At 39.5% G+C, this 9,952-nt stretch overlaps 2 protein-coding genes across 4 annotated transcripts; one reads left to right on the top strand and one right to left on the bottom strand.

Moving 5' to 3' along the window:
• The first annotated feature begins 791 nt into the window (after positions 1 to 791).
• On the top strand, positions 792 to 7,182 carry LOC113207868 (AP-3 complex subunit beta-1). The gene is made up of 21 exons (XM_026424597.2): positions 792 to 1,305; positions 1,627 to 1,745; positions 1,819 to 1,894; positions 1,974 to 2,144; positions 2,223 to 2,383; positions 2,457 to 2,559; positions 2,642 to 2,788; positions 2,867 to 3,055; positions 3,137 to 3,289; positions 3,442 to 3,635; positions 3,715 to 3,788; positions 3,868 to 4,088; positions 4,175 to 4,427; positions 4,628 to 4,828; positions 5,011 to 5,174; positions 5,260 to 5,554; positions 5,643 to 5,749; positions 5,838 to 6,026; positions 6,115 to 6,352; positions 6,432 to 6,570; positions 6,654 to 7,182. The coding sequence occupies exons 2-21, from the start codon at positions 1,639 to 1,641 to the stop codon at positions 6,799 to 6,801; spliced, it is 3,330 nt and encodes a 1,109-aa protein (XP_026280382.1). The 5' UTR covers positions 792 to 1,305; positions 1,627 to 1,638; the 3' UTR covers positions 6,802 to 7,182.
• A 203-nt stretch (positions 7,183 to 7,385) lies between these two features.
• On the bottom strand, positions 7,386 to 9,907 carry LOC113207871 (soluble lamin-associated protein of 75 kDa). 3 transcript variants are annotated; one of them, XM_026424604.2, is made up of 6 exons: positions 9,765 to 9,907; positions 9,146 to 9,246; positions 8,714 to 8,796; positions 8,145 to 8,325; positions 7,881 to 8,051; positions 7,386 to 7,785 (listed from the first exon to the last, which is right to left on the bottom strand). In XM_026424604.2, exons 1-6 carry the CDS (start codon positions 9,776 to 9,778, stop codon positions 7,631 to 7,633), a joined length of 705 nt encoding a protein of 234 aa, XP_026280389.1. In that variant the 5' UTR covers positions 9,779 to 9,907; the 3' UTR covers positions 7,386 to 7,630. The 3 variants fall into 3 exon arrangements, with proteins under 3 accessions (XP_026280389.1, XP_026280388.1, XP_026280390.1); XM_026424603.1 differs by having other exon boundaries at positions 9,146 to 9,869; XM_026424605.2 differs by having other exon boundaries at positions 7,552 to 7,785; positions 8,122 to 8,325; positions 9,146 to 9,877.
• Between the last annotated feature and the right edge of the window lie 45 nt (positions 9,908 to 9,952).

Below are 9,952 nucleotides of genomic sequence, written 5' to 3'. Positions count from 1 at the left end.
CCTGAGTGAGCTAGGGGCCGCGATGTAGCATGTAGCCTGAGGCCAAGGACTTGAGTCCCGCACGGGATCGTTGTTTGATCTTATGCACAATCAATTCGACCAATTGACCTGGCACGGCCGGTTAACACTGGTTGTGCGAGTCAGTAGTGGGAGGAGAGCAAGCACGCGTTATACTTGCAGCAAGACGTCGGGGAAGTAATGAAAACAAACATACTATCGCGCTGGATACTTTGCTTAATCGAATCGAGTGTGTCAAACGACGATGACTTGATCGTGTTGCTCACAAGTCCGTCGTGCGTTGCAGAGCGGCGCGGTCGCAAGGGTCGCGAATAAGCGAGTCATCGAACCCAGACTTCAGCCGCGCTGTGGACACGGCGGGCCTGACGGCCGTGTCGCCGCGTCCTGTCCGGCGTTAAGTACACAGGCTGTCAAAAGGTAAACAAAAGGGCAGGGAGTAGCCGCAGGGGCGGGGCCGCGGCCCGCGGCTGGCGCCCTGGGGGGCAGCAGGAGCCGCCCGGCGGCCCGCCACCACCTCGCGGACATCCCCGACCGCGCGCCGCGGCACGCAGCGGCAGGCAGCGGCGGCGGTGTCAACGGCCCCGTCCTCGCGGAGGGGTTGGCGCCGGCGCCCCCCTGCAATGTTTTGATCGCGCGGAGAGGTTAGGGCGGCTGCGAGGTCACTCTCGGGCGCGGAGCCACGCCGCGCGCCCGTCGGGGGCAAGTACAGGGCCGGGGTGCGGGCCTTCCCTGGGCAGGGTGGCGCGCGGGGCGCGGGGGTGGGGGCGTCCACTTACCTCTCGCTCTGCAGTGCGGGACGACGAGTACGATAAGGGTGGGAACTGTGTCGTAGCGGACGCCATCTTCGTTGTGGCTTCGCAGAGAGGACGGTTGGTTGCGGGCTCCTCCGCTGCCTCGAGGCCAAAGACTCCAAGCGCCAGGCTAGGCCGTCTTTCTCTCTCTCTACTTTGGCGCCTGCGGAACGGAGCGACAAGGAGGGAACAGGCGAAAGTGGCGCCCCTGGAGGTGCTGCGTGGCGATCGGACGAAGCTCGGGAGTACGTTCAGTAAATCCCGGCCAAAAAGTTTTCAAGGTTCTTACGACTGGACCAAATAGTGAAGTTTCTTCAAGGCAGTGACGGCGCACACACACTCTAATTGAACGCTGTGTGTTGTGTTGTCGTTGCCGGAAAAGCTAAAGTAGGTGGTTTTGTTATGTCACAGAAGAGGTTATAGAATTGTACTTTGTCCGTTCACGTTTGCTGTATTAAATTTTTTTACTTATTTTTTGAAAAGTTGAGAGGTACAAGTAAGTTGTCGTTTAAATCACCTTTCTCGGTTTTCACATAACTGTGTCAGGCAGATGTGTCATCAAATTTCGTGTTATTCCACTCTTTAGTTCTTACAAAGATCTTTATATCTTGTTATTTGTGTTTCTAACAAGAAACATTTTTAAAATCTTCATTATCAACGGCCAAACATTGATTTATCCTAATAATATTTGATTATCTAACCTGTAATCTCTATACAAATCTCTTATCACCTTTCAATAGATGACTTGTGACCAATTGACCTAACTCAGTCTACACTCGCATAATTATTTTGATAGTCTAATTAATGTTTCTTTCAGTTAAAGTGAAATATGTCGAACAATGGGTCATATAATAATGACCGCCCTGCCTCTGGAGTGGAAGCCGAATTGGCTACTGATCCTGCATCTGGTGGATTCTTCCATTCAGATTACAAGAAGTGCGTATTACTTTCCCCTATCAACTTGGCAATTGAAGTGATGAAAATGATAATTCTTTCATTTCTCTTTCAGGCATGATGACTTGAAGCTGATGCTGGACAGCAGCAAAGATGGATTAAAGCTTGAGGCCATGAAGAGAATAATAGGGGTTTGTACAAAAAATATTTGAATCCTCACTACCTAGTTCTGTTTAGGTTTGTTGTACTACTATGTTTGAATGACTGCAGATGGTTGCAAAAGGACGTGATGCATCAGATTTGTTTCCTGCTGTAGTGAAAAATGTTGTATCCAAGAATATTGAAGTGAAGAAGCTGGTGTATGTATATCTAGTAAGATACGCAGAAGAGCAACAGGATCTTGCTCTTCTATCTATATCTACATTCCAGAGAGCTCTTAAGGTATACTCCTCCGTTTCTGAAATCTACAAAGTATTTCATTTTCTTACTATTTTAAAAAATTCTCTTATTGAATTTCAGGATCCTAATCAGTTAATCCGTGCAAGTGCTTTGCGTGTCTTGTCTAGTATCCGAGTTACTATGATTGTACCCATAGTAATGCTTGCCATAAAAGATTCTGCCTCTGACATGTCAGCATATGTCCGGAAGACAGCTGCCCATGCAATTCCTAAACTCTACAGGTGAGTGTCAACTTTTTTTCCTGTGGTATTCTCTTTTGACTCTTCATTGACCTTTATTCTTGTTTCTATTCAGTTTGGACCCAGAGCAAAAGGAAGAACTTGTACATGTCATTGAAAAGCTTCTGTCAGACAGAACAACTCTAGTTGTTGGTTCAGCGGTTATGGCTTTTGAAGAGGTTTGTGTAAAAATGTAGATCTTGCCAGCATGAGGGGTACTCGCTCAATTTTGGAAAACTTGTATTTTTTTTAATTCTGCAGGTGTGTCCTGAGCGCATTGATCTTATTCACAAAAATTATCGTAAGCTCTGTGATCTGCTCGTTGATGTTGATGAATGGGGTCAAGTGGTGATCATTAACATGCTTACTCGATATGCGCGGACCCAATTCACTGATCCTAATGCAGAGGTAGGCTTTTTAACTATTGCTTTGATATCAGTTCTAAATTTGTTTTGACGGTATAGTAAAACAACATTCCTATTGCAGGATGAAGACCATCAAAATGAAGATAACTGCACTGATGATAACGATAATTTCTCAGATAGTGATGGTGGAAAACAGTCTAAAAACAAGGGTAGAAATGATGAAAAATTTAAAAAGACTTATTCATTAGATCCAGACCATCGACTTCTTCTGCGAAATGCAAGACCTTTGCTTCAAAGCCGAAATGCCTCTGTTAGTTGTTGCTCAGACTCCCATATCTTTTAGTCTCCCAATTCCAATAGCTGAGACACTGAATCCTTTTTTCACTTTTAGGTTGTAATGGGTGTAGCTCAGATGTATCATCACCTTGCCCCACGGTCAGAGGTAATTTTTGTAGCAAAAGCTTTAATACGTCTGTTAAGATCTCATCGAGAGGTTCAATCAGTTGTCCTAAACTGTATTGCATCAATGTCCACTCAGCGAAAGGTACTTGCTTTAAAATTTATTTATTTATTGCCTCAGCTTATTGGTCCCATGAGCTAAAAGCTCGCATTAAGGGACAATACAGAAATACAGAAAATTATAATCATTTCTCCCTTCTTGTGTGTGTGCAAGTTTTATCAAGTCTTCCCTTGCAGGGTATGTTTGAACCATTCCTGAAAAGCTTTTTTGTGAGGACAAGTGATGCTACTCATATAAAACTATTAAAGCTAGAAATATTAACTACTCTGGCTACAGAAACAAGTATCTCAGTGATTCTACGGGAATTTCAAACTTACATTAGCAGCAACGACAAAGAATTTGTCACTGCTACCATACAGGCCATTGGAAGGTACATCAATTTATTTTCCAATCTAATGTGATTTTTTGATGCAGCAGCTAACATACATTTTTACCATTGATTTTTTCAGGTGTGCAGCCAACATCAAAGAAGTAACTGACACATGTTTAAATGGCCTTGTATCTTTACTTTCAAACAGAGATGGTAAAGAGTTTCTCTATGCGGATGGAATGCTGGTCTGAAATAGGATCTTTTCAATTAGCTGTTTAATTTTCTATTACAGAGGCCGTTGTAGGGGAAAGTGTTGTAGTCATTAAAAAACTTCTCCAGACCCAACCTGCTGAACATAAAGACATTATTACACACATGGCTAGACTTGTTGATAATATCAATGTCCCTGCTGCTCGTGCATCTATTTTATGGCTATTGGGAGAATACTCAGATCGAGTACCCCGAATAGCACCTGATGTCCTACGTAAAATGGCTAAAAGTTTTATCAATGAGGTGAAAATTGAAATTTCTATTTTAAGGGGAAGTGAGGTGTAAGAATACTTGATCTGATTTTTTAAATACTTGTTTTGATTTTTCAGGAGGACCAAGTAAAACTTCAAACTCTGAATTTAGCTGTAAAGTTATTTTTGGTGAATCCTAAACAGACGAAGCTTCTTTGTCAGTATGTGCTCAATTTGGCTCGTTATGATCCAAGTTATGACATCAGAGACCGAGCAAGATTTTTGAAACAATTTGTCTTTCCATCAAATGAAAATGCAAAACTTGCAAAGAGTGCTAAAAAAATATTTTTAGCAACCAAACCTGCTCCTGTTTCAGAATCACAGTTCAAAGGTGAAAATACTACTTGACCTTTAGAATGTTATTTTCTTGTAAATTTAGAGCCTCTCCTCTAGACATCTTTTCAAGAAGGAAGCACACAAATATCTATATCTACACTATCCTAGGCTAGGCATTAATAAGAGAATTGGGCCAAGAGTTGGGTTCAAAATTCATATTACTTTTTACAAAGTGATTTTTGGCCTGCTTTTTAGATCGTGAGCAGTTTCAACTAGGATCGTTGTCTCATTACATCAATACTCGTGCTGTTGGATACCATGATCTTCCAGCATTTCCTGAGGTAGCTCCCGAATCAAATAGAGGAGTAGCTGCTCCTCCTGACTGGCCTGAAAGAACAAAGGATGCCAAAAGAAGAGGTGATGCCTTCTATAATTCAGATAGCTCTCCTGCTGATGGTAAGTGTTTTCAGTTAAAATGTTGATGTTTAATGATATGTAGTTAGAGTTTGATGCCCAGCTAAAGTTGGGATTAACTTGTTTGCTAAAGCTAGGTTTATCCAAACTAATTTGGTTATCGGACTACCCAGCTCTATCCAATTTTGTTTATTTAATTGGTTGCCTATTTGCTCTGGTTGTAGAAAGTGAAGACGACTCCAGTGATAGTGATGATAGCTCCAGTGATAGTGATGACAGCAGCAGTGATAGCTCCAGCAGCAGCGATGATTCTGATAGCAGCAGCAGTGAAAGCTCCAGCAGCAGTAGTAGTGATAGCACCAGCACAAGTGCAGAGTCAAGTTCTGAGGTTTGTGTGTTGTGCTCTAGCTTTTCAATAAATCTAACCTTGTAATCTATGCATTATTCCAAAGTATTTTGACATTTCTTTGCAGGAAGAGGTGCAAAGACCTGCGAGAGCTGCTAGACCTACTCCTGCCAAACGCGTTGTTCAAAAAGCTATAGAATTGTCAGAGAGTGGAGAAGTCTCCTCAAGTAGTGATGAAGGGAGTGATTTACCAAGAAACAAATCCAAGGGTCGCAAAAGCCGTCAGAGTGACACTGATAGCAACTCATCCAGTGGGGCAAAGAAAAAGGAAGTAGCGCAAAAAACAAAGACATCGAAACAAAATTCTGCTGTAAAAAAGAAGGAAAAGACAGATCTTGACCTATTGTTAGAACTTGATGACTGTAAGTCTGGACACATTTCTCTATTACAAACAGCTTCTTGAAGCATTTTTGCTGCTCTGACCTAACATTATTGTTTTTAAATACACAGTCGGCTCAGCAGCACCTCTGATGACACCCTCTCTTGGTGGTTTCCTTACACCTAGCTTACCAGCAATGAATCTTATATCATCAGCAACTTCATCATCTGGTATCCAGGTATCACATTTATAAAGTTATTTGTGATTAATCCACACTGCTATTATTATATTTGATTTATGTGTTACACCAACTTTAACATTTACAGACAACCAGTCCAAGTTTCGTAGCACTGCGCAGCCAGGAACTTTTAAACAAAGTAACTGGTAGAGGTCTAATGATTACATATAGATATACAAGGTCGCCACATCTCTTTTCTTCCAAAATGGCAGCCATTGAATTGACCTTCTCCAACCAAGGAACAGAAGAAATAACTGATCTTAAGATGGGATCCAAGGTAGAAGTATTTCAACTTCTAACATGTGGTTGTGTGCACTTTTCCCCTATGTAATTCTCTTTTTTTTTTTTTCCCCTTTAAATAACAGAATATGCCCAGTGGGCTTTCTGTGCATGAGTTCGCACCTGTCAGCTCACTCTCTCCAGGAACCACTTTGTCTGGAACAATCGGTGTTGATTGGAACGACACAACTCAGCCAGCATCTTTTGACATAACATGGAATACTGGTGATGATGAGCGTAAGAGTTCAATTATAATCAAAGCAAATGTTGGTGAGTTGCTCACTGCTGTAACCATGCCAGATTTCCTTTTCCTCTCAGAGCAAGGTAGGATTTATGAATGATTTTAATTTTTGATTATTTTGCTGTCAATTAGCAATCAATCAATCTATTTTTTTACATCTAGGAAAGTTACGCGGAATGAACGAGCATAGTGTAGAACTTAAACCCTCTACTACTTCAGCAGACCCAAGAGTTATCACTCAGAGGGTATATGAAGCTGCAAATGTATCATCTATTCCCTCCTCTGATTCAAAGATTCTGAGGTAATTTTCAAATACACATTCTATTCAAAATTTGTGCAATGAAGGCATTTCCCAAGGTTTCATATATTTTGTTACAATTTCAGATTTGCTGCTCAGACACTTGCTTCACAATCACTTGTTTTAATCACAGTGAAAGTCAGTGATCAAATGTTGAACTTGTGTGTAAATTGTGAAAAAATGGTCATTGGTTCTATGCTTTGTAATGAAATCAAGAGTGTTTTGCGCCAATAAAGTGATTGGGGTATTGCTAATTTGTCAGACTGAGATTTGAAGAATAATTCTTAAAACACATATGAATCAAATGTTAATTATTTTTACTATTATTAATGTATCTGTTACTCCCCTACAAAATAAATTTTAGAAATCTGTTGATTTTAAGATAAAAGAACTGTGATGCCTTCAAATCTTTCTTAGGGTATGGAACGAAGAAATTATAGGATTACATAGTTGTTGCTCAGTTCTATCTGAATCTCATGCCTGTAATTATTTTAAGCCTCCAAAAGCTGTCAGTGCTTCCCCCATTGCTTTCTATGGTGTTGACTGATTATCTAGTTATATGTTTGTTACTGCAGATATGCTGTTGAGTAAAGTTGGGGTTATAAATTAAACTGATCTTAGTCTTAATTTTTTCAATCTCTAGCTTCAATTTTGAAAAATGCATAGAAAAAGTATTTGATGTATTGAAGACTGAAAATATCCCTAATTAATGCTTGGCCACCCAAGTACATGGATCTGCACACAAGAGGGAAATCCAGTCAATGTAGGTATTCTAGATCAGATCAATCCAGAGAATAAAGTTTAGACATACAAATATATAAAAAAATAAAGCAACTTTTACTTATCATATTTGTATATACACATTTTTATGCTAAACACTACCTATTTCTGTTATTCCTGTGTTTAAATAAATAATCTCTAGGAGGGTAAAAGATGGTGTGCTGGTTTGTTAATACATCCCTAAAATTCAGATACATTTGAAAATTTACAACAAATATCTTTCTATTTTATCTTTGGCATCAAATTTCTATTACCTAGTATATAAAGCCATTCAGTCTTTAGTTTAGAATGCAGTCTTATCTTGAGAGGTACTCCAATTTTTACACCTGTGACGAAGAATATACCACAGGAGTTTACGGCAGCCCTCATTTCCAGCTCCACTTATTTCCCAGAATCTACGTCTGTGGTCTCTATTTTCAGTTAAAAACTTCCAGAGAACTGTAAAAAAAAAAAAAAGAAAAAATTAGATCCAGCATTTGGGGGATGGAATGTAAATCATAAGGTCTACAATAATCTGAGATATGTCACACTACCTTTCACCATAGAGTCAGATACAGGCTGGCTGAAGCCTATGTCATTATGAGATTCTGATAGTGCCAGAAGTAGAGTTTTGACATGACCTCTTCTCCTGTATGAAGAGCGGACAAATATAGTGTCAATTGTAAACATGGCATATTTTTCTGATGTTCTTTCAAAATGGGCACCTGTAAATAGATTATTAAAAATTTAATATTTTTCACAAGTGAACAATGACACCTTTAGAAAACCCATTACTTTAGAACTCAATGTGTAAGGACCTGTAGGTTTCAAAGTGCAGAACCCAGCAGCTTTTCCTCCTATCCAAAGCAGATAAATGACATCTGTTGGGTCAGGTACATCAAATAGTGTTTCTCTTGATTCAAGATTGGGTGGCTCAACAGTTCGATAGATGAACTGGGAGAGAATCCAATGAATCGCACGGTCCCATAAGCCTTCGGCCTGCATTAGTAAAGTTAAAATAAAATAAATACACAAAGATTTTTTTAAAAATACTATACTTTTTAACAGTAATAATCAGAAAAATATTGTAATTGTTGAAAAATTTTGTTTGGTTTTTTGTTTACTTGAATTGAAACAAGTTAATACTAGTCCAAAGGCTAAAGTTCACCTTTGTGTCTAAATAAGATAAGATTACAAGAGATGTTTGTGGCTGCCTTAGCTCATTACGAATGACAAGGTCTTATCAATTAAAAATAAAGATAACAAACTGAAGCTTGTCACCTTCAAAACTAGGCTGGTAGAAAATAAACCATTCATGAAATATTGTTAGGGTTGATAAACCTAGTCCATTTTGCACAATAGATTGAGCAATTATAAACAAACTTACAAGACACCATCCATCTGCCTGTGATGAGTCCAGCAAGCACTCTTTTATGGGAATCCATTCCTGAACGTGGTTAAGACCAATACCTGAAATGGCACAATTTATATTTTATACGAAGAATCATTAATTCAGAGATTCTAGGACCCAATTTTACACCTTAAAAGCAAACATTTGAATAGTAGGGTCTGTGGCACATGAACTTGTACTCAAAGAAAGATTTTACGTTATTGTTTTTAAGCCAAATGCTTCATTGTTAGCCTTCAATAAATAATAAAAATAAATATTTGACCACCAATCTTTTGCCTAGTGTTTAAAATATCTGTGGGAACCCGATACTTTGTATCTTCTGTATGAAATTCACAGATTTAAATTTCCTTTTTGAATGAAAAGGAATTATTGTTTGGCAACTTATAAACAGACACCAAAGTTACCAACACAGGCCACACGTTGGACAAAGGATGCCCTCGATTCCAGGCAGTATTTGAGTTGTGTCTGTCGACAACTCAGGATCCTCCCAGTGCACCACCTGCTTACACCTGCAATAGAGAGAAATGGGTGTTTCCGCCCCCCAGACTCCTTTCCTAGCCATGCACAGCTCAAAGCTAAAATCTTGAACATCCTATATTATAATTAATTTGCACGTTTTTTTGACCATGGGTCATTGTCTCAGGAATTGATCCTTACCCAATATCCTGGTTTTTGTATCCATGCTCTATCAGCTAATGCTGATAGTGACTGACCTTGAAATATATAATGGCTTGTCTAAAAGTCCATCAGACAAACATAACATGAAGAATTCACTTGCATCATTGTTACATGATATAATTGATTGAGATGTTTATCTCCTTATTCCCTTCTGATAAGAACTTATTTCATGATACCACATCAGCTGAGTGCTGTTATGCAACACATACACATTCACACACACACACATACACCCACAAGTCTACCCTAGTTTTTGTAGCACAAATACAAGTAAAAATCAAACCTTATTTTATACTTTTTCCTTGTTTGATTTTGATGATAAACAAAAACTTTGTCTAGTTGGGCTCACCTTTGGCATTCCATGGTCCTCTACCTTCACCTGACGGATACTTTGGCAAAGCAGGGCACTTAGTAGCTGAGCACCGCGATATCGTTTCAACCTCAAAGCGCGTGTAGGTCGGACCGCTCTATTCAAATCCAACCTGTGGTGTGAAGCATTTCAGAACCCATAAATTCTCGCATTTTTTCAGACAAGTA

Source organism: Frankliniella occidentalis, unplaced genomic scaffold (assembly GCF_000697945.3).
Source record: "Frankliniella occidentalis isolate FOCC.00 unplaced genomic scaffold, Focc_3.1 Scaffold972, whole genome shotgun sequence".
In the NCBI taxonomy this organism is placed as follows: domain Eukaryota; kingdom Metazoa; phylum Arthropoda; class Insecta; order Thysanoptera; family Thripidae; genus Frankliniella; species Frankliniella occidentalis.
Note: the sequence above shows the minus strand (reverse complement) of the source record. Positions and strands in the feature narration are given on the sequence as shown.